Consider the following 27,519-nt stretch of genomic DNA (forward strand, 5'->3'; position numbering starts at 1 on the left):
GCCTCAAAACAAGAAGATTACTCATGTGAACAGTGGGAGCAAAGCAAGTGGAAGCAAAGCTTCTAGAACAAAACCAAGTAAAAGATCAACCCGAACATCAGGTTCAAGGGAAAGTCCAAGTGATGTGCCTGTAGCAACAAATAATGCTGGAATTGTGAACACCCAAGAGAGTAGGTGTTTAACTGGAGACATTAGAGCATTGACCAAAATTTAGTGATGTAATTGGAAGGTTGTTTATGAAGTCAGTTTTTGTACAAACCATGACAAAATTCGGTTCTGTAAAAATTCACATTTGAAAACAATTGCTAGCAAGGTTCTGCTATGAACTCGAAATGTAGTATTTATGGTTGGATTTTGTTAACCCTTTTGGTGAACTATCCCATCCTTGAATAGATCAATGACAGTTTCAGCACATCATTTCAAAAGTTCAATTTCTTATTTACATTCATGTATATTATGAGCATTTGATTGGTAAACAAACTTCCATTGATTCAAAATTAGCTTGATACATAAGTTAAGTGGTTGTACTAAAGTTACCATATTGGTAAATTCTTAATCTAACTAACCCTAAGCATGCCCTAAAACAAAGAAAATAACCAAAATGGCTATCACAACCCCCCTGAAATAACACTTTTTCTTCAACAAAATTGATCTTCTCTTTTAGGTTTGGAATTTCCTCATCCATTTCATGGTGCTCTACAATGTAAAGGCCAGCCTTATCCCAAGCTATCTCTTTTGATTCCTTCAACTCACTGCATTCATAGGTTTTCAAGCGAAGTTCATTTTGAAGTGCATCCCTTTCACGTTTCAGCTTAGCAATGTTGTTCCTCTGCAAATCAGTCGGCCTCAGGTCGATAAACTCAAAGAAAGAACATGATTTTTCCTGCCATTCACAAAAAACGTCATTATAGTGATGAAAATTGAAATCTATAAAAATGGTTACTTCTTCTTTGTGACAGCGATAAAATCTCATTGTCTGGTTAGCATCAATCCACCAAGTTCTGATTTCACATGGAAGGCCATGGAAGCACTCACGATCACTCATGCCGTCGACTATGGAAGAAAGAAAAAACCCTATGTTAGGTCCTTGAGGGTCTCGAATAGGTTTTAAATCGAAATCAAACTGACACAACCTTTTTAGTAAATAGAGTTTAGTAAAACTTAGGTTGGCGACTGATACTGAATACTCTTCAGTAAAAAGTTATCAGTTAAGTCAAATACTTTAACTGATACACGTTAGGCTTCAGTCGAGTTTGTAAAACAAAGGAGTGTTATGAATCTTACTGATTATCCGAAGATTTATCAGTTAGACTAATAACATTGGCAGCGAAAAACTTTTCTTTCGAAATAGCCTTTGTAAATTAAACAAGTTGTCAAGATTTATGTTTCACTTTGCTATTAATCAGTTTCAGTTGTGAAGAGGTTTGTGCACAGAAAGGAAAGGTAAATACTGAAAGCGATAAACAACAAATGAATTTTTACGTGGTTCGAAAAACACTTCCTACATCCACGGTCAGTTGATCAGACTGACAACTTCACTGGGCATGTGCTTACGGGTGCACAGCAAACCTAAACAACCAAAGATCCTCTCTTTAGTACCAACACACTGGGTTGGATTTCTCACTCTTAGCTTCACTGAGACAAAACTATGTATTTCTGCAAAGACTAAGATCTCTCGGAGTCAGAACACTGGTCTGAACTCCTCTCGGCTCAAACTCTCGATTCGGTCGGTTGAAAAGAGGTTCGAAAACTTGCCAACTAGATTACAAAGAACAAGTTCTCTATAATCAGTTATACCTAGGCTTTGGATATACAATATTTGCCTATGTTCTAAGAGAATGTATGTAATCAGCAGTGACTGATTTTTGGCTTTGTAATTCTCTTCTTCGATTCAAACTTTGGAATGGCTTTGAATTGCTGAGTGACGATTTCGGCAGCGTTCAGCTTGTGTAGTTGAATCGGTGAAGATTAAAGTGATCCTCGAGCTCTATTTATATGAGAGGTCTTGAATAGATTCGTTGGCTGAAATGGTCTTCAAGAATTCATCTGTTGGAGATAGATTTGAACTTTGCTGAGGCTTCAATCTTCGAGGTTCCTTTGTTTGGTGAGAACGGCTACTTTGTGAGCAGGAGATACGACGTCTCTGAAAAGGTAATCACCAAAAAGGAAGGCTCTGTAGAGAAATGACGATCCTTGAAATCTCTGCATTTAATGCGGCTGTACTTCTGGAGTGCGTGGCTTCCTTTTAACTTTGGAGGTTCAGTCCGATGAAGAATGTTTAACTGATACTTGATTTTAGTATCAGTCTGCTGAATCCACGTGGCCCGCATTAAGTAATCAGTCGCAACTGATTCTTGGACTGTTCAGTCAAATATCAGTATTTGACTCTGCCTTAATTCGTCAACAGTCGACAACTTCAGTCTTCAGTCCTCTGGTTTTCAGTCCTCCGGTCTTCAGTCTTCAGTCTTCAGAACAACAACTAAACTAGAAAAGAATTCTAACACTTGAGTTCGAACAGTTCTAGTCTATTACAAGGAAAACCTACTGATTTTGGTATCATCAAAACAAGAATTAGAATATTTCATTAAGTTCCCAACACCCTAGCTTCTAATTTTGAAAGATGAAGTAAGATGCTGAAGTACACAATTTGGGAATGAAAATGAATTTAAATTAAGTTGGAAGAAGATAAAAATTGACGTCATTTTGATCTAAACGACGTCATTTAAGTAAGAATTAAAATGTCGTCGTCTTATTTCATCGTCCGACGTCGCCAGGTTGGAATGTTGATTGCCAACTCAGCTTTAAGTATGCTTATGCTCGTTGGGAGAAAAATCAAACAAATTACTCTGGTGATGCATTTAAGAGCCAAATTTAAAAGTCATGATATATTCCTAAATTTGAGAATTTCTCATGGATTTAGCAGTAAGTAACCCTACCAACTATTCAACCTTTAAAAACACAACTCATTACTAACCGTCAAAATTATCGTATAAAATTAACATAAACCAATCTAGAAAGTGCAAAAAGAACCATTACCAATCTTGGGATGTTAACTGTATTAAAGATGTTTGAATCGATGTATTAGAAGTGAAGGACAAAATAAGGGCATAATTTATTTATTTTTTGTCAGAAAAAATGGAATTTTATAAAAAAAAGGTAGGAGTTTAGGTACCAGAGATACCCAACAATTACACAAGGAAAGATGAGACATCTTTAGAACACCAGAGCATGAAATTTGTCTCCTTCTCAAAAAAGTTGAATATTCTATTCCAACTCCACATCCGAGCTTTGATTTCTCCACATAACTTTTTGACATCCCAATTCTTGCATTCGAATCTACTCTCATTCCTTCCTTTCCAGATGAGCCAGGTAATTATTTTGCCACGTAATTAATTGTTGAGTAAGACTAAATTGTTGACTAAGATTATAACAAAATAAAACTTAATTCTTTTTTATTTTACTTCCCGTCGAAATTAAAGATCATTTCATATCCCCCTCTAGGGCTGGGAATCGGGTCGGGATCGGGTACCCTATCCAAAAAAATCGGGTACCCGAATCGAGTATTCGGGTACCCTAAATTACCCGATCAAAATTGCATCTTTCAAGTCAAATTGTCAAAATCGGGTATTTCGGGTATTAGGGTACCCGATTTGGCTTAATCCCTAATACCCGAAATACCCTATTTTTTAAAAAAAAAATTCGAAAATATAGCCCCTATTTTCAGCATTTGCCCTATATAATTGTGTACGTTTTTAATTTCCTGTATTAACAAATAATATATAATATCAAATAAAAAATCAACAAGCACAAATCTCAATTCCCAAGTCTAAAATTTTAAATTAAAATTGAATTTCAATTCAAAATTTTACAAATTTTTTAATTTAATTTAATTAAATAATTTAAAATTATTAATTAAAAAAATCGGGTATTTCGGGTATACCCGATACCCGATTTTTTAGCACCCTAAATACCCGAACCCGAACCCGACCCCGACCCCGACCCCTAATTTTTCGGGTATAGGGTACCCGATACCCGATTTTTTCGGGTCGGGTAATCGGGTACCCTATACCCGAACCCTATCTTCCCACCCCTATCCGGCTATCCCCCTCTCTCTCCATTTGCCGTCAAACACCAAACACTCGGATTTGTCTCCCATTTTCCATTTCATCTATTCCCATTTTCCCAATCTAGCTAACCAATTTGTGGTAATTGAGTGGTAGACTGATTCATCAAGAATCACGTGCCAAAGGCTGACAACAAAATCTGAATAAGCTATATATAATGGAAAATCTCAGACTAAACAATTGAGTGATAACAGTAACAGTAGCAGCAAACCAATTTGTTTAGATACTATCACAAAAACAGCCTTAGATATCCAATGAAATCGCATCTCTCTCCGGCATCTCACTAAAGAGTTTCCTCGCTGCAACTAAACCACCAGATTTGGCAATTGCAATAACCATCATGTTCCACTAAAGAGTAGGACCACAATTAAATCGTGTTTTGTTTTGCTTCAAATTTACCGTGAGTTTGAATTTTTACTTCTGAAATAGGTGAAATGGAAAAATGGGAATATGTGAAATGGAAAAATGGGAGACAAATATGAGTGTTTGGTGTTTGACGGCAAATGGAGAGAAAGGGGATATGAAAATATGAAATGCTCTTTAATTTCGACGGGAAGTAAAATAAAAAAGAACTAAGTTCTTATCTATATATATATATATATATATATGAAACATCAGTTTTTATTCCCGTCAATTTTTCACTTTCCTTCTACCATGCATTTTTTTTTGCATTTTTTTTCACTTTTTCTCTCTCCTCTCTCTATCACACATTTTATACTATTTTTTTCCATACAATTTCTCTCTCCTCCCTCCGTCCCGGTAATCTTGTCCCCTTTCTTTTGGGCACGGAGATTAAGGGGTGTTGAGTTAGTGTTGTAAATTGTAAGGGCCCACTTGTTTTAGAAAAAGTAAGTATGAACTAATTATCTTTGTGTTTGACTTCATTAAAATATTGACTAACTTATTTTAAATTTAACAATTTAGTTTATTTTTAAATTCAATTAAATTATAAATATAATTAATTTTTTTTTTACTGAAATTAAATTACACTCAAACTGAATTAAAAAGTGTAACAGTTCGGCTGTCACCCTTTCTTTTCACCTGTAACTAAAAGACTTCAATACCAAACTGAATTAAAAAGTGGCGCCAATTGAAGACTTCAATACCAAAGTGAAATTAGAGAGGGAACATTTGGCTGAAAATGAAATTTTCATTCAAAACAAGGAACATTCGGCTGACAAGTATTCCCACCAAAACACAAGTTCCAACATCTATAAAATCTGCCATTCACAATGCCTATTACATTCACAATCTGAAAATTGAAGAACCTACTACAAAATCACCAAAATCACTTCAAAATCAACAATGGTGAGGCGCAACGATCTAACCACGGGAGAGAGAAACTCCATCATCCAATTTGTGCTTGAAGACAGCCACGGTGGGAAGCCAAAACGTGGCCGAATGAAGGAGGCTGCTGTCAAGTTCGGCGTTTGTCGGCGGACGGTGACTCGCCTATGGAACGCTGCCAAAAAACAGAAAAGCCAAGGTGAGCATATGCATTCTTGCAGTGGGAAAATCAACAAAACAAGGCGCAAAAGAGTTGAAATAGACTTGGAATTAATTTCAAGCATGGAGTTAAACAAAAGAGCAACTATTAGAAGGCTAGCACGTGGAATTAATTGCAGCAAGAGCACAGTTGGGCGATGGGTAAGCAAAGGTTTGATCAGGGCTCATACTAGTGCTATTAAGCCCGATTTAACAGCCCCTAATAAGTTGTTACGTCTAAAGTTTTCTCTTGAAGCAATCGAGTATGATAGAATACTCAAGGTGCTTCAATACAAGAGCATGCACAACACGGTGCATATCGATGAGAAATGGTTTTACCTAACCAAATCAAATCATCGATACTATCTCACACCAACAGAGGCTGAACCACAAAGGAGTTGCAAAAATAAAAAGTTCATCACTAAGGTCATGTTTATGTGCGCTGTATGCAGACCGCTAATTGCAGAGGATGGAACAGTTCTTTTTGATGGGAAAATAGGGATTTTCCCATTTACAGAATATGTACCAGCCAAGAGGAATAGCAAAAACAGGGAGGCTGGTACACTCGAGCAAAAGCCCATTCAATCAATCACGAAGGAAGTAATTAAGGACTGCATTATAAACAAGGTAGTTTACTCACATGAAATATGTCCTGTATGTCACTCTAGTATGATATGTATTGAATTAAGTTGTGTTTTAGATGGGTTGTCCATTAATTAGGGCTGAACTTAATGTTCAATTTGATGAACTATCTCATGTAACAATAATGAATGCTGAACTGTTATTTCAATTTAATGAATGATGAACTGTTATTTCAATTTAATGAACTAGAGCATGTAACATTAATGAATGCTGAACTGTTATTTCAATTTAATGAATGATGAACTGTTATTTCAATTTAATGAACTAGAGCATGTAACATTAATGAATGATGAACTGTTATTTCAATTTAATGAATGCTGAACTGTTATTTTAATTGTATGTTGGCAGATCATTCCTGCAATTAAGGCCAAGTGGCCACAGTTTGCTAGTAGGGTCATCTTCATTCAACAAGACAACGCAAAACCGCACATTAAAGACAGTGATCCTGATTTTAGACAGGCTGCCAGCTCGGATGGCTTTGACATAAAGATTGTTCATCAACCACCAAACTCACCGGATACCAACATTAATGATCTAGGTTGGTTTAGGGCTATTCAAAGCCTACAAACTGAATCAGTTTGTACCAACATAGATACATTAGTGGAGGCAGTCAAGAGTTCATTTGATGAACTATCTCCCATAACATTAAACAATGTTTTCTTGAGCCTTCAAGGCTGTTTGACTGAAATTCTAAAGGTCAAAGGGCACAACACCTACAAAATTCCTCACATGAAGAAAGGAGCACTTATTAGACAAGGAGAGTTACCACTCAACTTACAAGTTCCCCATGATTTAGTTAAGGAGGCAATTAACTATCTCATGGAAAATGGAATAGTAAGTGGCATGGATCATCTAAGGCATTCACTTGGCATAAGTTCAATTTCTTTAGATGAAATTGAACTCCAAATGAATGGGTTAGGTATTGAAGTAGCATGACATTTTAGAGGCTGCCACATTTTGTAAAGAATAGCAGTTCATGCAGGCTGCCACATTTTAGAGGCTGCCACATTTTGTAAAGAATAGCAGTTCATGCAGGCTGCCACATTTTAGAGGCTGTCACATTTTGTAAAGAATAGCAGTTCATGCAGGCTGCCACATTTTGTAAAGCATAGCAGTTCATGTGGCTTTTTTGTAAACAAAAGGATGTAATGCAGATTGCCTCACACTTGAAATGCATTTTTAGTTTTGTAAACCTTAGACATTGTACATATGGGCACACACCAATCTATTGCACTACATATGGGCACACACCAACATATGTAAGCATAATTACAGCTACACATGAGCACACACCATCATATATAAGCATTTAGGGCACACACCAACATATGTACACCTATTAGGGGCTGTAAACCATGTTTTCTCATTGTTTTTTTGTTAATCATAGAATATTTTACTTCACACAATAATCGAGCATAATTTCATCATCTCAAACACATTATCCATCGCCCAACAACTCATTGACAAGCACATTACACATGCAAAGCCAACAAACAGAGGCTGCCAAGTGAGCCTATACAAAGCACACACACATGTAAAGCCAACAAACAGAGGCTGCCAAGTGAGCCTATACCAAGCACATATACATGAAAAGCCATACAAAACAAAGGCTGCCAAGTGAGCCTATACCAAGCACAAATACAGGGAAGACATCAAATTGGAAGGCATCACCCAATATTCGGGAAAATAGAGCAGGCCATTCATGAAGGCCAACATCGCAGGAGAGTGCGTGAACTTCCTCACAGGGGCCTCCGGACCACAATAACGAACAACCTCGTCCCAATTTTCCTCACAAAACAAGGAACCATCATCAAAATCAGAATTTTCAGGTTCAAATGAAGGGTTAATAACAGATATAGATGGATTTAAAGGCATGGGACGCCTAAACAAGGACCACCTTGGTTTCGCCGGAGCTAGGGCTCCGGGCGACTCACGCCCAGCTTCTGCCTCCTCCACCACTTCCGACTCCTCCTCTATCTCCGAGAAACTCGCCGAGAAATGGCAATCCACCGCCGGCGGGACACCCCACAAAGTGTAGTCCTCATCTTCCGTGTCTGGAATGTAAGCGCCGCTCAGGTAGGCTTCCCAAAGGTTGCTCATCACTGCGGTTTACCGATCTAAGCCGGCTTGGCTAAGATCTGTGTCGATCTGAACTCAAGCGAGTATGCCGATCAACAGCTACAAGAGTTAGATTTGTGTCGATCTGAACTCAATCGCTGAAAGATCGTAACGGGGCCGGTACACCGTTCGGTAAAACGGCGCGAGGCACCGTGTAAAGGAGGAGAATGGGAGGCGGCGCCGGTGGGAATGAGGGTTTCTGGAGGAAGGAGAAGTCGGCAGATAGAGAGAGAGAGAGCCGAGTGAGAATTGTGATAGACTAGGGTTAGAATTAATTAATAGATGTTGACTTAATTAGGAACTTAATTAAAATCAGCCTTCATTAAGTTAAGTAATGCTCCCCTAATTTTTACTCAAAAAGGAAATGGGACAAGATTATTGGGACAACCCAAAAAGGAAAGTGGGACAAGATTATTGGGACGGAGGGAGTATTAAATATGCATCTTAAATTAAAGATAATGACAAGATCTTTAATTTGGTATAAGAATCATAAAATATGAATTTGAAACAAATAAATTATTGTAGTAAAAATTTTTATGGTAATTATTTTTCTCTCTCCTCTTTCTTTTTCTCTATTATTTTATTGTTTTATCTTTTATTTTTTTGCTCTATTATTATTGTTGTTATTCGTAATTGTTTTATCTTAATTTAATAATTGTTGTTATTATATTTTTTTCTCTCTCTCTACTAGAAAATTTATCTCTTATTTTTCCTCTTTTGATGAAAAATTAATTTAGAATGAATAATATATGATAGTTTAAAATATATTTTATTCTTTCCTCTCTATTTTAATGAGTGTTAGTTTTCTCTTTAATATTAAATGACGATTTTATATATAAAAAAGAAAAGAAAAAACCCAAAAAAAACCCTTGAAAGCACAGAAGGAGCAGACTAAGGGCCGAACCTCATTAAAACCTTTTCACGGAAAACCCAGTGGGAAAAACCGTGAAAAGGAAAAAGAGTACTCGGTGTTAGTTTTCTCTTTAATGACATGTTTACTTATTTTTATTATATTAATTTAAGTTATTTTTCAATTTTTTGTATTTTTAGATAAAAAATAAGTAAATATCATGTGTTTGTGTTTACATATATAAAGATTTTTTTGTATTATTTTTAATATAACTTTGTAGATGAAATTAGTATATATATTAAAAAATGTAATTTTAAATATTTTTTTATATTTGTGAATTACTTATTTATTTATTTATTACTATGATGCATCATACTTTATAATTATAATAATCTATAATGCTAATTTTCATGATCAAATAATTATTAATTATTTAATAACTATAATTATCATTACACTTTATACAAAGTTGAAAATTTACATTTTCAAATCCAAGATTTTATTGAGTCATTAATGTCGTTTAATAATGATGTACATGATTTTATTGAGTAATTGATGTCGTTTAATTTCGATACTCGCCGTGCATCGCACGGGAGATCGTTCTAGTTTTGTTATAAATCTTAGTCAGCAATTTAGTTTTACTCAACAATTAATTACGTGGCAAAATAATCCACATAAGCTACAACTCATCATTCCGGTCGCCGAAAAAAATTGGGGGGGACTAAATTGCAAAAATTAAAAAGGTGGTGATTTAATTCGCCACACTTCAAAAGTCGCGTCGAAATTGCAAATTCAAAATTGTTCGTGATTTTATTTGCAAAAACCCCTTTACTCAAAAGAGAATTTCACCATTTTTCCTCCTTAATTATTTTCACTTCAAGGATGAATAATATTATCACACCATTGTGATAATATTATTCATCCTTGAAGTGAAAATAATTAAGGAGGAAAAATGGTGAAATTCTCTTTTGTGGAAAAAGAAAGAAGACATTTAAAATTATAAATTTTTATTATTCATCATTTTTCATTAATAAATTTATCCATCAAAATAAACGCACTCTAAATGGGCTAATGGCAAGAAGCAAAACAAGGTGTTCGACGGGATCTCTGGAAGAGGCAAACACAAAAGATAGAGGGAGAAGAGTGAGAAAGCGCCTCGGCAGATGAGGAAGAATAAAATTTAGGGTGCGTTCTCTTTGGTTGTAAAATTATCATGAGAAAATGATGGAAATGAAAAGGTGGGAAAATTTTATCATTTCCACTCTTGTTATCTCATGTTCTCTTTGATGGAATTTTTTTTTTATCTTATACTTCATTTATCCTATACACATGTTCTCTTTGTGGGAAAATGATGGATAAATTGTTAAATGACAATATTACCCTTATTATTGACTTACTTATTTTATGTCATACTTTCAATTTTATTTTATGACATACTTTATTTTTTTTTATATAATTTTTCTCGCCACCTCCACCCCCACCCCACTACCCCACGCCCCCACCAACACCCTCGCCCCAATTTTTTTTTTTTTTAATTTTTCTCGCCACCTCCACCCCACCCCACTACCCCACGCCCCCACCCACCCCATCCCCCCCCCCACACCCAAAAAAAAAAATTTAATTTTTTCTCGCCATCTCCACCTACCCTCCCCTACCCCACGCCCCCCCCCACCCCTCCCCACCACCCCCGCCCCCACCCCAAATTTTTTTTTTAATTTTTCTCGCCACCTTCACCCACCCTCCCCTACCCCACGCCCCCACCCACCCCCTCCCCCACCTCACCCCCAAAAAAAAATCTTTTTTTTTAAATTTTTCTCGCCACCTCCACCCACCCTCCCCTACCCCACGCCCCCACCCACCCCCCACCCCAACCCTCAAAAAAAAAATTAATTTTTCTCGTCATATCCACCCACCCTCCCCACCCACCCCCCACCAACCAAAATTATTTTTTTTTAATTTTTCTCGCCATCTCCACCCACCCCTCCCTACCCCACCGACCACCCTCCCCACCACCCCCCCCCCAAAAAATAATTTTTCTCGCCACCTCCACCCATCCCCCCTACCCCACGCCCCCACCCACCCCTTCCCCACCACCCCCCCACCCCCCAATTTTTTTTTAATTTTCCTCGCCACCTCCACCCACCCCCTCATCCCAAAAAAAAAAATCTTTAATTTTTCTCGCCACCTCCACCCCACCTCTTACCCCACGCCCCTTCCCACCCCGCCCCGCCAAGTTTTTTTTTCTCGCCACCCCCTACCCTGACGCCCCCACCCCCCGCTCACCCTCCCAACCCCATTTTTTTTTAATTTTTCTCGTCACTCCCACCCCCATCCAACTTTTTTTTTGGGGGGGTGGGGGGCGGGTAGGGTTGTAAATGAACAGAGCTACTCGCGAGCTATTCGAGATTTGGCTCGAAAAAAGCTCGTTCGGAGCTCGATTCGATAATAAATGAGCCGAGCTCGAGCCTGATTTCGAGCTCGAAATTTTTAACGAGCTCGAGCCTGACAGTGCTCGGCTCGTTAAGCTCACGAACATGTTCGAATTCGATTGTTCGCGAACATGTTCGCGAGCTTGTTCACGAACCTTTAGTCGAGCCTTCAATCGAGTTAGTACACGAGCCTTAAACGAGTCAAACTCGAACTCGAATAACATATTAATTAAGGAGATTTTGTTAAATTTATAACAAATTCGAGCTTGAACATCATATATACGAACATCTAACGAGCCGAGCTCGAGCTCAAGCTCGAATTCGACATTATCGAGCATCACCCGAGCCGAACTCGAACCGAGCTCGAGCTTAGTATGAGGGTGACGAGCCGAGCTCGATCATCAAGATAAAAGATCGAATCGAGCTCGAGCCGAGCTCGAACACCCAAATATTTAAACGAGCCGAGCTCGAGCCTGCTTGTATTCGACTCGGCTCGGCTCGTTTACAGCCCTAGGGGCGGGGTGGAGGTGGCAAGAAAAATTTTTAAAAAAATAAAAATTGGGAAAAAGGGCAAGGGGGTGGGGGGGGGGGGGCGTGGGGTAGGGGGACGGGTAGAGGTGGCGAGAAAAATTTAATTTTTTTTTGGGGGGGTGGGGGGGTGTTGGGTGGGGGCGTGGGGTAGGAAGGGGTGGGTGGAGGTGGCGAGAAAAATTAAAAAAAAATTTGGGGTTGGGGGGGGGGGGGTGGTGGGGAGGGGTGCGTGGGGGCGTGGGGTAGGGAAGGGTGGGTCAAGGTGGCGAGAAAAATTAAAATAAAAAAAATTGGGGGTGGGGTGGTGGGGAGGGGGTGGGTGGGGGCGTGGGGTAGGGGAGGGTGGGTGGAGGTGGCGAGAAAAATAAAAAAAAATTGGGGGTGAGGGGGGGGGTGGTGGGGAGGGGGTGGGTGGGGGCGTGGGGTAGGGGAGGGTGGGTGAAGGTGGCGAGAAAAATTAAAAAGAAAAAAAAATTGGGGGTGGGGGGGGTGTGGTGGGGCGGGGGTGGGTGGGGGCGTGGGGTAGGGGAGGGTGGGTGAAGGTGGCGAGAAAAATTAAAAAAAAAAATTGGGAGGTGGGGGGTGGTGGAAAGGGGGTGGGGGGGGTGGGGTAGGGGAGGGTGGGTGAAGGTGGCAAGAAAAATTTAAAAAAAAAAAATTGGGGGTGGTGGGGAGGGGGTAGGTGGGGGCGTGGGGTGGGGGGTGGGATGGGGTAGGGAGTAAAATTAAAGAAAAAAAATTAATGGTTTCGATCCGAATAAGACTCACTCACTAACATTCTCAATGTGAAGGGTAAAATTGAAAGATCAAAAAAATATATATCATGGGAAAATTTTATCACACCTGCAGGTCATGATAATATTATCATGGTTTGGGATGAAAATGTGGGAAAAGGGGCTGCGCGGGAAAATTTTCCCTCCTGCCCGGAGAAAATTTGCTAACAAAGAGAACACATGAAAAAGATGGAAAACGAGGGAAATTATTTGTTTTCCATCATTTTCCCACAAAGAGAACGCAGTCTTAGAAGAAAATAATACATATGCACTGGCGGATGCAGCTTGGAACATGGGGGTGCAGCTGCATCCCAAAAAAAAAAAATAGTAGTATTAATATTCATATATAAATTATTTTAGATTTAGTTTTTGCACCCCCAATTAAAAGTTTTAATCCAAAATAAAAGAGAAATTCAGTTTTTAAAATCCTAAATTCCATTGGCCCAACTAAAAAGAGAGCTCATCATCTCTTTCTTTTTCATTCTTTTGATCAAGCCCATCATTTAATCAATCAATTACCTCAATTCTTAATTAAACAAAAAAGTTGAAAGTATACATTTTGCATTTGGAATGCAAAGTTATTACTATTATATTTGTATTTTAGTAAAAAAAATGTCTAAAATGTATTGAAGGCCTCAAAAAAAAAAATCGGGGCCCCGTAGAAGTTCAACTCCCTCAAAAAAATCCTAGCTCCACCAGTGTTTATAAGATTATTTTTTGCATCCCCAATTTAGAAATCCTGGATCCGCCACTGTACATATGGAGATTAAGGATAAATGAAAGAAGACACAAAAGCAGTATGCCTGTATTGCAACTTGCAAGCTGACATAATTGCTCGAATTATATATACATATTATGTTGATTTATCACTACTCAGTATAATATGAATTCATTGTTTACAATCGTCAACATTTTTTTCTTCATTATTAAATATCCTCCTTTATTCCAAAATTATAATTTGCTAGGAAATGAAAGGTTGTGACTTCATTGCAACATTTTAAAAATTAGATTTAATTTGCAACAGAGGTTAAAGGTTGAAATTTTAGAAGCAACTAGTCATCAATGTAATTGTTTTTCTCTTGTGCATGTATACAAATGGTTGCAGAAGAGAATTTGTAACGATATATATGGTGTGGTTCTAGAGAGAACTATATTATTTGTGAGAACGAGAGAACCATCAAATCTAATGCATCCACTGTAAAAATTAATGCATTCGCTGTTAAAATTAATGCACTAAAAAAATAAAAAATAAAAAATAAAATGCTACCTTCAGGATTCGAACCCAGGATCTGCATTCATCCAACAAGATGATGCATCCACCGTAGATCTTGATGATCGAATGGCTGAAAATGATTCTCCGGTCTTCTTTTATTTATGGTTCTTTCTTGAACCTCTCCCTATATATATATATATATATATATACTAATACACTAATACAGATTAAAACCGTAAAAATAAAACAATTCCGTTGTCGTCCAGCGGTTAGGATATCTGGCTTTCACCCGGGAGACCCGGGTTCGATTCCCGGCAACGGAATTGTATTTTTTGTTCTCTAAGTTTATCCTTTAAATAAAACTAATTTACACTGTTGTTTTTCGCCCTAAAGAGAATAAAAATATGCAGTGATGTTTCTTTCTTTCCTTTTTATTGAAGATTCCTTTACTTTAAAAAATAGGAATCACTAACAAAAATGAAAATACGGAACACGTAACCAAAATAAATACTACTAATTGGGAAGTGCGGGAAATAGAAAACCTGCACCTCACACATTCCCATCATATTTTTTAAAATATTTAGAAATTTCAAACACACAACACTAAAGTTACAAATCCAAACGACCATCTACACAGAATTATCCAAACTTAAGACCGATTTGATATACATATAAGCGATCAGGCTTTACAGTGTAATGCTGCATTCGGCAGGAACACTTGCAACTTGTATATTCCAAGCAGCACTCCGATGCAACCAAATAAGCATCGACTAAGACAAGAACGCGTCTCTTGCATAATAACTGAAAGGTCATGAGTTTGAGTACCACAAATCATTTGTCCACGTGTCTGGGCGTGCCTCTTAAGAATCGAGTCCGTAGTCCTCGCCGAAGTACTTGTCGACTAGCTCGTTAGCCATGTTCCTTAGCTCTTCATTTTCATGAAACTGGAACCTTTCCATGGCTTCAATTCCATCTTCTGCCTCGACAAGCTTTGGGCCCTCGCCATTTGGCATTCCCCTCAGAACCTGCAGAGCAGACTTGCTATTAAAAAAACAATAGCAAAATTCATAGGTCGAATACAACAAGAACGGCGTATGTTGAGATTAACAGTAACAGCCTAACAGGAAAAGTTCGCTAACCAGCTCCAAGAATTGTAGGCCAAGTCTGGCAGCCTCGATATCTGCAGACCTCACCAAGTCCGTGAAACCACTAAGGCATCCTCCACCAACGAGAGAAACCAAGTGCTCAACAATCAATACAGGCCTTCCAGATTCAGAGGGGGAAACACATAGGTTACCAAGAACATATGCAACTTCTTTCCTTATGTCAAATGGAGAAGTTGAGAGGAGGCGTATGAGTATCGAGACAGCCTCACTTGAATGTATTAGTTTTTTATGCTCGATAGAACCAGCAGCCACGTTTGATAGCGCCCAAGCAGATTCCTAAAATAACATGCATACAAAATATTGATCCTAACCCAAAGGTTATAACAATCATATTCAGGAATTCAGGTAGAACTATTAACTAAGCATGAAACTAGGCTAGTATACCATCACTATGGAAATTGCCACACCTTTTTCAAGACACGGTGTTCACTTCTCAAACATTTTATCATCGCTTGAATTACACTCACTGCAGAACACACAATGTTAGAAATGTTTCTGCAGGATGAAGTTATGCTCTACACCGGCACTAAAAGAACTGGAACTAACCTGTGATGTCATTTCCAGCGACAAGGACATTGTCGGTGACATAAGAATCACCAGCTACAAGATTACCCAAACTCCTCAGCACCTAGATACATGAACCACATTAAAAGCATGGAATAATTGTAATACAAATGCACCTAATTTGTAATGCATATAATCTACTTGTTATGCCAATTACCGGGATAAGCAGTTCCAAGCTATTTGATGAAGCCAGTCTATCTACTAGTATTTGCAGCAGATCACTTTTTGCTAGCATACTGGTAGCAACATTTGAAAGGGCGGTGAGGTACACAACCACCCATGCCACTTCAGTTGCCAGTTCTTCATCTCTGATCAAACCAGTATACAGATTAAAGTAGACAATAAGCATGTTTCCTTCGATTGGTAATGAAAGCAAAATTGCCCATTCAGGTCGGGCAGAAGTGGGTAGGGACTGATCTCAAACCCAGGATTCTGGGTCAATAATTTAGTGAACCAAGCCTAGAAAATGCAGCACTCATTGCACTGAATTCTTTGAAAATGCATGTCAAGGAATTAGTATGATACCATAGAAAGTACAAATATAAATCATTCCCAGTTTGTTGTATTTTGATTTTTAATCTTTAGCCTTAAAGCAGCCACTCTAGTTAGTATTCAGGTGATATTTTCATCACCAAAACTCTACGTATTGCATTGTGCAGGAATAGGCAAACATAGGATGAAAGACAATATAGTTTCCTCTTTCAAATTACAAGAGATGTAGGTGCGATGAATTTGCCTTTCTTTTTATCACTTCCTAATCTTTTCCCATTCAAATCAATGCATTCAAGACACTGTATGTAGAAATATAGAAACAACAGAATTATGGAAACTCCACTAAAGAGTAACATCTCCAAAAGAAGATGTCTACCATATTTACCTCCTGATCATGTATATAGATCTGACCTACAGTAACCCTTTACCCCTACATTCTCAAGATTTGAACTTGCCCACAAGGTCAAATGTTTATTATACAACTATTTTACTACTGCAACATGAGTCAGTGTTTATTATACAACTAATTTACAATGTTAACGTCACATGTAATTTTGCGAACATGACTAAGAAATAGCTTAACGACTGCAACATTAACTACTTACCCTCTTTTCAGGTGTCGAAGAATTGCATCAAGAACTCCATCGATTCTAATTAATTCTGTAGCAGCTCTAGCATGTCCCTGCATCAAAAATATTATATTACACAAATACCATAGAAATAATATGGAGTCACGAAAAGTTTTCGGGCTAAGTAGTCTTCATGCACCCTCCAGAGAAAATCCAAGACAAACTGATGAGACAAAATTGTTTACAAGCCTTGGGAATACAAAGAAAATGATCTTTCCCTACCCTTCAACATATAAATCTATTAACCAAATCAACCTACTTTCAAATTTCGAAGCAGGAATATGCAGCTTAAAACATGCTTCAGCACCTTAATTAAGTTTGATAGTGCCCAAGCAGCTGTTCTCACAGTTGAGCCCTTGTTTGGTAGCATCATCCTTGCAAGAGGCTGTAAAGCTCCTTGAGATAGCAGAACATCTCTTAGCTCCTCTCCTTCACCAGCAACATTTCCCAAAGCCCAGGCACATTGCTCTGCAACAGGCAGTGAGCTCTTTTCTGCAAAAGCGCAATAAACACTGATTGTAATGGAAGTACAGTGTACCAAAAAGAGCTACGGGATTGATTAAGGAATAATTCTTGTATACAATAGTATAATAGTCTAAAATCTGCACAAGATATTAGGCTGACGACTCCTTTTACTCATGCAATAATAGAAACCCACATGCATGTGGCGTTAAGCCAGTTGCTTTCAGAATTCTTCTTTTCTTGAAAAAATAGTGTTATCGTTTACAATTAGTCATTCAAAACATGTGCTTAACCAGATTTGACAATATACTCCACAGGATGGTGAATAGCCATGGGGACTTCTAGAAATAAGTTCATGCAGTTACAAAAAATCCATATACAAACATCATGAGTGTAGCCTTAAGAAGCCAAAGTAGAAGAGTATTTTTAAAAAGAGAGAAGTTCATTAAACAAAGAGGCCGAATCAGGTAACAAACACAGGAAAGATTCCCCACACAAAACGAACGATTAATATTAATAAAAGTAGCAAGATACAAGAACTCGGAAGAGATGATCTCTCCTGCCCAAGCGCAACGTGCCATCTCTTATGATCAAGAAATAATACTCTGGATAGGTTTTCCCGGACAGAGAGAACCTATTTATTGACTAGGCCCAAGCCTAAAAGAGAGCCCGTGAACCAACAACTAAAATAAAAATAACTGAACAATTAAAAACTAAAAGAAACTCAGTAACACAGCGCACGGTCTCAGGAACGAACCTTTGACCGCCGCTGATAAACTCTGTCTGCATCAAAGGCAAACAAGCAGCAAATCATAGTGTTGAAATCAGACGCAATGCATTAAACATGATTCTCAAAGCATAGAAAAAAATTAGTACTGTTAAGAACCTACATCTGCCTGTCCCTCAAACAATAAGTAGACACCACTCAATAAGAGAAAATTGAAACATTTTCTCAAGTAAATCAAAAGTTATAATGATTCAGCAGCGAGGTCAAGATCGAACAAAACATGCGATGAAGGAGGTACAGACAAAATGTAGCCACACAGATTAACCTCTGCTACTGCCTAATCAAGACCCTGTTCCAACAATCATGCACAAGGACAGACACAATGAGAGAGAGAGAGAGAGAGAGAGAGAGAGAGAGAGAGAGAGATGGGAGAAAAGGAAACACATGGCAACCAATTGTGATTTGTGGTGACAAAAGAAAAGCATTTACCACCAATGGTATCCCATACTACTTTCTTATCTCTCCATGAGATTGGGAAATCATCGAATAGAAATAGCATGACAACATATGAAATCTCATGACCACAATAAAGGTGTCCTAGTAGTGATCTATGAAACTTGAGAATATAGAATACTTCCCGGAGAATATTGAAAGATACAACATTGTGTTCCTCAACAGTATCAATTAAGTCAATGCTCAAATACCTAATAAAATGAGGAATGAAAAGAATTCAAAAATGAACTAAAATGAATAAAGCATAACGAGAACACCAACCTCCCATATGAGCAATAAGTAAAGGTAATGCAGGCAACAAGGCTTTCGTTTCTTCTGGTTTTCCAGCTGCTATATTTGTTAGACACCAAGCCGTCTCAAGCAACTAAAGTATTGAAACCCCATTTTGTCCCCAAAAAACCATCAGAATGTTATCTTAAAACAACAAAACACATGCAAAACAGCAGAAACCTCTTTTTACTAAAATTAGCAGTATCTTCAAACCTGCTCATCAGGTGAACCAAATGAAAGGCATTGAGCCAAAGTCGGCATAGCTCCAGCCTTCAGGGCAGCTTCAACTGGAGGATATTCTGATTTTGACAATAGCCTTCGTAGCTCACGAAGAGCATTGACCCTCTTTTGCATTGCTCCTTTTCCCCTAGAGCAGGAAGTATAATGTGTAAGTTGCATTTTTTCAACCTCAAAATATATACATAACAATGTTGGAGCCAAAACACCTTTCCAAACGACAGACATACAAATACAACACAGCAGTCTTAACTGAAGCTAATGAAACTAATATCAATCCTGAATGTCTAACTTCCATCAGCCACCAATTGCATACGCAGATAGAAACGATCATATTATTTGAAGTAGTCATCACATAATATCAATAATTGGCACCAGATATAGTAAGGCAACAGAACTTCAATCCAACTCAAAATGAAACAAGAGTGATATGGCATACTGATAGGCAATGGCAAGCTTTAGTTCTTCAACGGATTTCACAGTCTGATCCTCCAAAACCGATTCTTCTTCATCCATTGCCATGTCGCCATCAACAGGAACATCAGCGTCTCTGCATAAACGCTTGGTCCGCATTAGCGCTTCTCTTCTCTCCTTCCGCACCGTGACTGCATGATCTCGTCTCCTCTGCACTGCAGCGCTTCCAACTGAAATAAACAAGCTCGATTCATCAAATCACAATGACAACCAGGAAAATGAAGGGGCAAATATTGAAGGAAAAAAATTACAATTCGACCCACTGAAATCAGCTTCAGACTCTTGCAAACACCATTATTGAAATAAAAGTAAAAATAGCCACCAAGAGAAACAGAAGCACCCAACATCTTCTTCAGCCATCACACTCTCACTCACTCTTCGTTCCTCAAATGTTCGCACTTTTGACATAACATAAAACGCGCACACATACAGTAATACATATATATAGATAGAGAGAGGGTGGTTTTGCCTGATGACTTTATCGGTCCTCTTTTATGCGGTGTAGAGTTCTCATCCGCCATTGTTCACAATATCCAGCTCTTTTACAGGAATGTTTTGATTGATTAAGCTACAGAGCAAACCAAATAATGAGTTTTCGACAATAAAATCCAGCAGTTCGAAGGAGAAGAGGGAATCGAAATTTTTATTGAAATTCGCGCCCTCTAGAACTGGTGGGCTATGTACAAAAATTTGGGGTTTCTTGAAATTTGGGAATGTACGGTTCCTCTCTAATGTTTGGTTTCCTGGGATATTTCCATCAATAAATCTATACAGCCATAGTGTGGCCACTCATACACCAATATAATAAGGAAAATCTTAATTTATTTAATTTAACTTTAAAATAAAAATAAAATTTAGTTATTTTATTATATTCTCTACATTGTACTTATTTTTTTTAATTTTATTTGCATTTTTTATTTTAAATTTATTTTTTAATAAAAATATAAAAATTAAAAAAAAATAATTACAATGTAGAGAATATGATAAAATAATTAAATCTTATTTTTATTTTTAAAAATAAATTAAATAAATTAAATTATTTTTTATTTAGATAAATTGTGGGTGGCCACAATGTAGCTGTTTAGCATTACTCTATTTCCATTCCGCCAGCGCCAACGCAAATGTAATTCAATGCGGGTCGGGCTAGAGCTGCCAAAATAGGTCGATTTGTTCGAGTTTTAAGGGGTGTATTAGATTAAGAATTTAAAAAAAATGACAAATTTTTTATAATGCGTGGATTCTGTTAATTTCATGAATTATTTTAATTTTATGTAGAGTTTAGCAAATTTTAGACCGTATAAGTTTATAGATTATTATAATAAAAAAATATCTATAAAAAAATAATCAAATTATCCTTATCAATATGGTAAACATTGTACAAGAAAGTTACCCGAAAGAAATATATATAATATTATATAATAACGTTTACGGATTGCCGAAAATAGTAATTTCATTTTTCTGTTTTTTCATCTTTTCGTTTTTAGATATTAATTATAGTAAATAATATATTAAATACTCAATCATTAACTATATTATTAATTATTTATTGCCTTTAAAAAACTATATTATTAATTGATTATTTATCTTTGATTGCATTTTTAATGGTATTATTAATATCTTCATAATTAAGTTAATTAGGTAGCATGATTAGTTCAATTGACAAATTTCAACAAATAATACCTTTAACTTTCCCAATTTTCACTATTACTTTATTGAAAATTAAATATGTAAATGCTACAATTTATGTTTTGGTATTTTTACATCCAATAGTAATTAATAACATAATTTAGAATGGCATAAATCACTACATCAAATTAATTTTAACAATGTATATCCGTGTCAGCTCCAATATAATTTTTAAAAGAAGTTATATGTGTTATATAGGTTGTATACATAATACGTGTATAAATTATATACTCCCTCCGTCCCGCGGTATGTGAGACCTTTTTTTCGGGCACGGGAATTAAGAAAAGTGTGTTTAGTTGTTTAAGTGTAGTAGGTAATAAAGTGAAAAGTGATTAGTTTGTTATTCTATTTGTTTTATTCTTACTTTTTTTTGTAGATGGACTTTAATTAAATTCTGAATAATTTTAATTGCATTATTTTAGTTAAATTATTTTAATTAAAATATTAAAATTTCGAATATTAATAATGTAAAAAAAAACGTTCCTTTTTTAAAATGGAAAGGCAGCCAACTAATCAAATGCATAAAGTGAGATACAAAAGCAATTGGAGACAAAAACAATTTCATTAATTAAAATTTGGAAAGTGGCGCCACTTTACAGATTGGTGTTCCCACCAAAATTCTAAAAACAGCGCTTATAAATGCATTAAGAGTTCAGTCTCTCTCTAATAAATGCATTTACACATTTCAACGCTACTACAAAATGAGCACAAATCTAACAACACAAAAGAGGAATCAAGTGGCACAATTTATCCTTGAAGGCAGCAAGGATGGGAAGCCCAGTAAAGGCAGGTACAAGGAAGCACAATTGAAGTTCAACATCTCTCGAGCAACCGTCTTTCGACTATGGGCTGCTGCAAAAAAACAACAAAAGAATGGTGACGTAATACATCTTGTAAGTGGCAAAACAACTAGACTTCATAGGAAGTACATTGAACTTGATCTTACCTTGCTTGTGAATATGGAATGTACTAAGAGGGGAAGCATTAGAAGGCTAGCACAAGGGTTAGGGGCTAGTAAAACCACTGTCGGGAGATGGGTGAAAACTGGAAAAATCAGAGCACATACAAGTGCCATCAAACCCGATTTAACAGCCACAAATAAACTTTTGAGGTTGAGATTTTCACTCCAATCCTTAGAATTGGATAGAATACTCAACGTCATAAAGTTCAAGGATATGCATAACACCGTGCACATTGATGAGAAATGGTTTTATATTACTAAGGGCACACATCGGTACTACTTGGCTCCGGGAGAGCCCGAGCCATATAGATCATGCAAAAGTAAGAAATTCATTGGAAAGATCATGTTCATATGTGTTGTCACTAGACCATTGATTGCAGAAAATTGTGAAGTTATGTTTGATGGAAAGATAGGGATCTTTCCATTCATAGAAAAGGTGCCAGCAAAGAGAAACAGTAGAAACAGAAATGTAGGCACGTTGGAGACGAAGCCAATAGAATCAATCACGAAGGAGGTGTATAAAGCTTGGCTAATCAATGAGGTACTGCCACGAAGAGCTTTTCATTGTATGTTATGATCTCAGAATGAGAATTACTCATCATCATTGATCAAGTTTTACATTTGCATTTGTATTCATTGAATGATGTTCATGCATAAACAGGGCACACACCACTGTCACACAACATATATCCTGCATAAACAGGGCACACACCACTGTACACAGCATATATCATGCATAAACAGGGCACACACCACTGCACACAGCATATATCATGCATAAACAGGGCACTAAATACACATTACACAGGTAGTACCAGCAGTAATGAGCAAGTGGCCAGAGGGAGCAAGCAAACGAATTGACATTCAGCAGGACAATGCAAGACCCCACATTCTAGACAATGATCGGATTTCAGGGCTGCCGCAAGTAAATATGGATTCGACATAAGACTCAAACAACAGCCACCAAACAGTCCAGATTGCAACGTGAACGACCTAGGGTGGTTTCGAGCAATACAATCATTGCAAGTGGAGACAGCATGCAACACGGTGGATGAATTACTACATGCAGTGACTGATTCATTCAATAGACTTTCACCTCACACACTAAACAAAGTTTTCCTTAGTCTTCAATCATGCTTGATAGAGATAATGAGGCCACAACAGTTATCGAGTACCTCATATGGGCAAGGAAGCACTAAGAAGGGCAGATCGCTTGCCAGTTAACCTAGAAGTGCCAGTGGAGCTTATTGAAGCATGCATAAATCATCTCCATGAAAGGGGAAGCAGTGATGGAATGACAGATATAGTGCAGAATCTGGGCCTAGACATAATCGAGAGTGCTTAGAAATGTAAAGCACAGATCACAGAAGGGTTACAAACCCCAATCTTTTGTAAAGCACAAATGCACAAATCACCTTAGGGTTATAAACCCCAATCTTTTGTAAAGCACATATGCACAAATCACCTTAGGGTTACAAACCCCAATCTTTTGTAAAGTACAAATGCACAAATCACCTTAGGGTTACAAACCCCAATCTTTTGCAAATTTCAGATCAGGTATGAATGAGCAAATCTCAGGTTTAATTGAATATCACCTCATCATTGATTTTTATCCCAATCTTTTATGAGCTCATCACATTGTTTGTCAGCAATAGCAACGCACTTCGCCCACTCTTCCGTCGATGGCTTCCAAGGGAAGTAAATAGGGGCGAAATCAGAAGGAGATTCCTCTTCTAATTCGGATCCAAGTGTTCCGCCATCACCCTCGCCGCCAGCGAGCCCATAGTCCGCAGTAACCTCTTCCTCACTGTCCAATGAAGCCACCTCTGGAACCTCTACCCTCCCATCGCTCACGTCCGTCATCACAGGGGAAGGTTTAGGAAGGAGAGACGGACGCGGGATATAAGGTGTAGGGAGACGAGGGTTCCTCAAATTATCGTATCTCCACGGCTTAGTGAGGCTTTCCCCGCCGCCGGCGAGCCCACAAGCTTCCTCGAAACCATCTTCGTTTGGAGGGAATCGAGGGTTATACAGAGGGGTGGGGGACCGGTGAGGGTTATACAGATGGGTGGGGGGCGACGAGGGTTATACAGAGGGGTGGTGAGGCGGCGAGGGTTTATCCATCCATTTTCGCCGCCATCATCGTCGCCGGAAAGATTATCGGCCATAGATTTAGATAGGAGAGAGGGCGGCGGCGTAGATTCAGAGGGGAGAGAGGCGAAAATGAAGAGAATAGGATTTCTGGAGAGAAGAATCGAGAGAGGCAAAAAACTAAGTGCCAGGCTGGAATAGACTAAGGGTGAGGGGGTATCGAAATTTAGGCCTTGAAACATTTTTAAATGTTAATTAAGGTCCCCTAATTTTAAGTTAATTATTGCCTTATATGGAAAGGTCTCACTTACAGTGGGACGCCAAAAATAGAAAGAGTCTCACTTACAGTGGGACGGAGGGAGTAGTTCATATCACATCTATTATTAATTGATTAGTTACCTTTTTCATACTCTCCATTTTCATTATTAGGTATTCAATATAGTAGTTCAATATCATCCTACAAATTACAGGTTATTTGTAATAGTAATTTTTTTTTTGTATTTCTATTATGAAAAAGCTCTTATTTTACACCTAATATAATTATTATTAATAACACAATTCTAAATTCTCAATTAAATAAATGACCGTGTCTATATATATATATAATATATGAGAAGGTTTAATGAAGAAGTAAATGTTTGCAAAGAAAGGAGAAACAATCTTAGCCGTTGATCTTATCTAATCTAACGGTCAGCGTTCGTTCGTTTAACGTTCAACGAGAATTGTGTTGAACTTATACAGGATTCGAACCCCCAAACCCCCAAACGTTAAATAAAAATATTGGTATGTTCAACCACTTCTTCTGACATGTTATATATATATATATATATATACATAGGGTTAAGTTACATGGAGAAGGATATATAAGTAGAAAATGGAGAAACATTGAACATGTCATGAAAGCACAACTTGATCGTTTTGCCACCGAGGAGACTCAGCCTCTCAAGGAGAAAGTCCGTGCTCTTGAATACTAGGTTGCTGAAATGCAGCACGTGGCTGATTTTGCCGTTGCAAGAAACTTGAGGAATAAATTTGCAACCCTCCAGCAACAAGTGGCAACTCTTTTTTACTATGCCAAAAAAGGGGAAGGAATACAAAGGAAATAAGGAATACAACTAAAGGTGCAAGCTCCTTCTACAGGATCAGTCGTGGATGCAAAAGAAGCAAAAATAAAAGCTACAGTAACTGGACCTTACACAACCCAATCAGCTGAATATCGGAAGAGGCCCCTGACTGAAGAAGAAAAAGAAACTGATTCCAGAGCCAAGAAGCAGCTAAAAATGACTGATGCTCCTGCCACTAATGCTCCTCTTTGTACCATCTCACTGAAGGCAACTCGGAAGATGGACAATTATTACAATGAAGGTCTTCTGAAGTCTCATGCAAGCAATTTTGATCACAATCAAAATTGAGTACCAGATGACTTAAATGACTGGTGGGAAGCCCTCAAAGAGATCTACACCAAATGGATCAACTTTGCAAACATCAACCAGGAATCTGAAACTCAACTTCTGGCATGGAGATACTTTCTAACTTATTGGCCAGAGAGAGAACAAATCATAAGGTTAATTCAAGCCTCCAGGGATAAAGACAAGCTCACAATGATTCCATATCCCCTGCTGAGTGTGGTGACCCCTTCTCGACCTAAAGGACTTGTCAATCGAGGAATCATCAAGAAGGAGATCGACACCATTTGCAAGATCTGGAAGTTCAATCCTACTGAACATTAGAAGAGTATCAACTTTGTCAAGTTAACTGTGTTCAGGATCTACGGTCAGAAGTCATAGATTTGTCGCATTTTATGTTTTGTCTGGAATTTGTTTATGTATTTTGTGGATATAATATCAAGGATTGATGCCTTATCAGTTCCTTAAGTAATGAATTTCTCATGCTTCCTGATCTTACCCTGATGACAATACCTTTTTTGTCCAGGCTCTGACTTATTTCTTTATGCTTATACTTTGCTCTTATATGTTGTTCTGCTCTGTTCTGTTGATTTCAGTCGTTTCCTCTGACTTTGCAAGATGATATGATATATTGTTTAGGGGGAATTTTATTCACCCTATGTAGAATCTTGCAGTTCAGTCGTCGCTTGCATTAGGTTTGTTTGTAAGGTTTTGGCATTATCGAAAAAAGGAAAAAGTGTTAGGACACAAAAAGATATATCCAACCTCCTGATTATAAAGATACCAAAACTATTAAAAAGCTCCACTAGACTGATATTCTCTTTATAGACTTAAGTGTTTTAGTACTCTCTAGTTTAGACTGAAGCAGCAAAGACTGAAGACCAATAACTGAAGACTGAAGGATGTGGACTGAAGCAGAAGATTAAAGATACAAGATCAGCAGAGCCGACTGAATGAATGGCACTGAAGATTAGTTGACAATACTCGGACTGATACTTTAGAATGCATCAATTTGTTCCTCAAGAAGCGAAAGAAGTCAACCGCTATATAAGGTGAAATTAATGCTAAGGACAGAAGCATTAAATGCCGAACATAGGAGATCGTCCTTCCTAACATAAAGCCTCTCCTGCTATGTCACATCGGCCTACAACACCATCTCCAAGAAAGAAGACTTTACTCAAGGAGATAAGAAGATTGAAGACTTGAGCCCAAAATTCAAAGTTATCTCACAACGGTAAAATTCTGAAGACAATCTCCACCAACGATTCTATTCAAGACTTTGCCTATAAATAGGCTCAACGTTCAAGTTCACTCTTCACCAATTTAAGCACACCATGTTGAACCTCTGCCAAATCCGCAAGTCAGCCTACTCATACTTATCCATTGTTTGAATCGAAGAAGATAATACACCAAGCCAAAAATCAGTTATCTTATTACATATATTCTCTTAGAACTTCTAGGCATTCCTTTGTAAATCTTAAGCCTAGATGTCAATTACAGAGAGCATGTTCTCTATAATTTAGTTGGTAGTACAAACTCCCTTATCAATTGAGCGAAAAAAGTGTTTGAGAGATAGAGTTGTAGATGGTTGTCTAAACTCGGAGAGTTCTCAGCCCCCGCAAGCAAGACGTGTGACATCTTAGTAAATCTGCGAGATTGAGATAAGAGACGAGAAG

At 37.7% G+C, this 27,519-nt stretch overlaps 3 protein-coding genes and 1 non-coding gene across 5 annotated transcripts; 2 read left to right on the forward strand and 2 right to left on the reverse strand.

Moving 5' to 3' along the window:
• Positions 1–5,048: 5,048 nt before the first annotated feature.
• Positions 5,049–8,495, reverse strand: LOC131016772 (uncharacterized). Its single transcript, XM_057945498.1, has 2 exons — positions 7,923–8,495; positions 5,049–5,586 (listed from the first exon to the last, which is right to left on the reverse strand). The coding sequence occupies exons 1-2, from the start codon at positions 8,349–8,351 to the stop codon at positions 5,542–5,544; spliced, it is 474 nt and encodes a 157-aa protein (XP_057801481.1). The 5' UTR covers positions 8,352–8,495; the 3' UTR covers positions 5,049–5,541.
• Positions 8,496–14,416: 5,921 nt separating this feature from the next.
• On the forward strand, positions 14,417–14,488 carry TRNAE-UUC (transfer RNA glutamic acid (anticodon UUC)). Its single transcript has one exon. It is a non-coding gene; the product is annotated as a tRNA-Glu (tRNA).
• Positions 14,489–14,673: 185 nt separating this feature from the next.
• LOC131016773 (importin subunit alpha-9) lies at positions 14,674–20,478 on the reverse strand. 2 transcript variants are annotated; one of them, XM_057945499.1, is made up of 11 exons: positions 20,169–20,478; positions 19,665–19,869; positions 19,202–19,355; positions 18,980–19,082; positions 17,324–17,508; positions 16,993–17,069; positions 16,053–16,203; positions 15,878–15,959; positions 15,739–15,797; positions 15,305–15,607; positions 14,674–15,190 (listed from the first exon to the last, which is right to left on the reverse strand). In XM_057945499.1, exons 1-11 carry the CDS (start codon positions 20,218–20,220, stop codon positions 15,026–15,028), a joined length of 1,536 nt encoding a protein of 511 aa, XP_057801482.1. In that variant the 5' UTR covers positions 20,221–20,478; the 3' UTR covers positions 14,674–15,025. The 2 variants fall into 2 exon arrangements, with proteins under 2 accessions (XP_057801482.1, XP_057801483.1); XM_057945500.1 differs by lacking the exon at positions 20,169–20,478 and adding an exon at positions 19,951–20,088.
• Positions 20,479–22,086: 1,608 nt separating this feature from the next.
• Positions 22,087–23,691, forward strand: LOC131018817 (uncharacterized). The gene is made up of 3 exons (XM_057947522.1): positions 22,087–22,887; positions 23,155–23,271; positions 23,536–23,691. The coding sequence occupies exons 1-3, from the start codon at positions 22,087–22,089 to the stop codon at positions 23,689–23,691; spliced, it is 1,074 nt and encodes a 357-aa protein (XP_057803505.1).
• Positions 23,692–27,519: the final 3,828 nt, after the last annotated feature.

This window comes from Salvia miltiorrhiza, chromosome 3, assembly GCF_028751815.1.
Source record: "Salvia miltiorrhiza cultivar Shanhuang (shh) chromosome 3, IMPLAD_Smil_shh, whole genome shotgun sequence".
In the NCBI taxonomy this organism is placed as follows: domain Eukaryota; kingdom Viridiplantae; phylum Streptophyta; class Magnoliopsida; order Lamiales; family Lamiaceae; genus Salvia; species Salvia miltiorrhiza.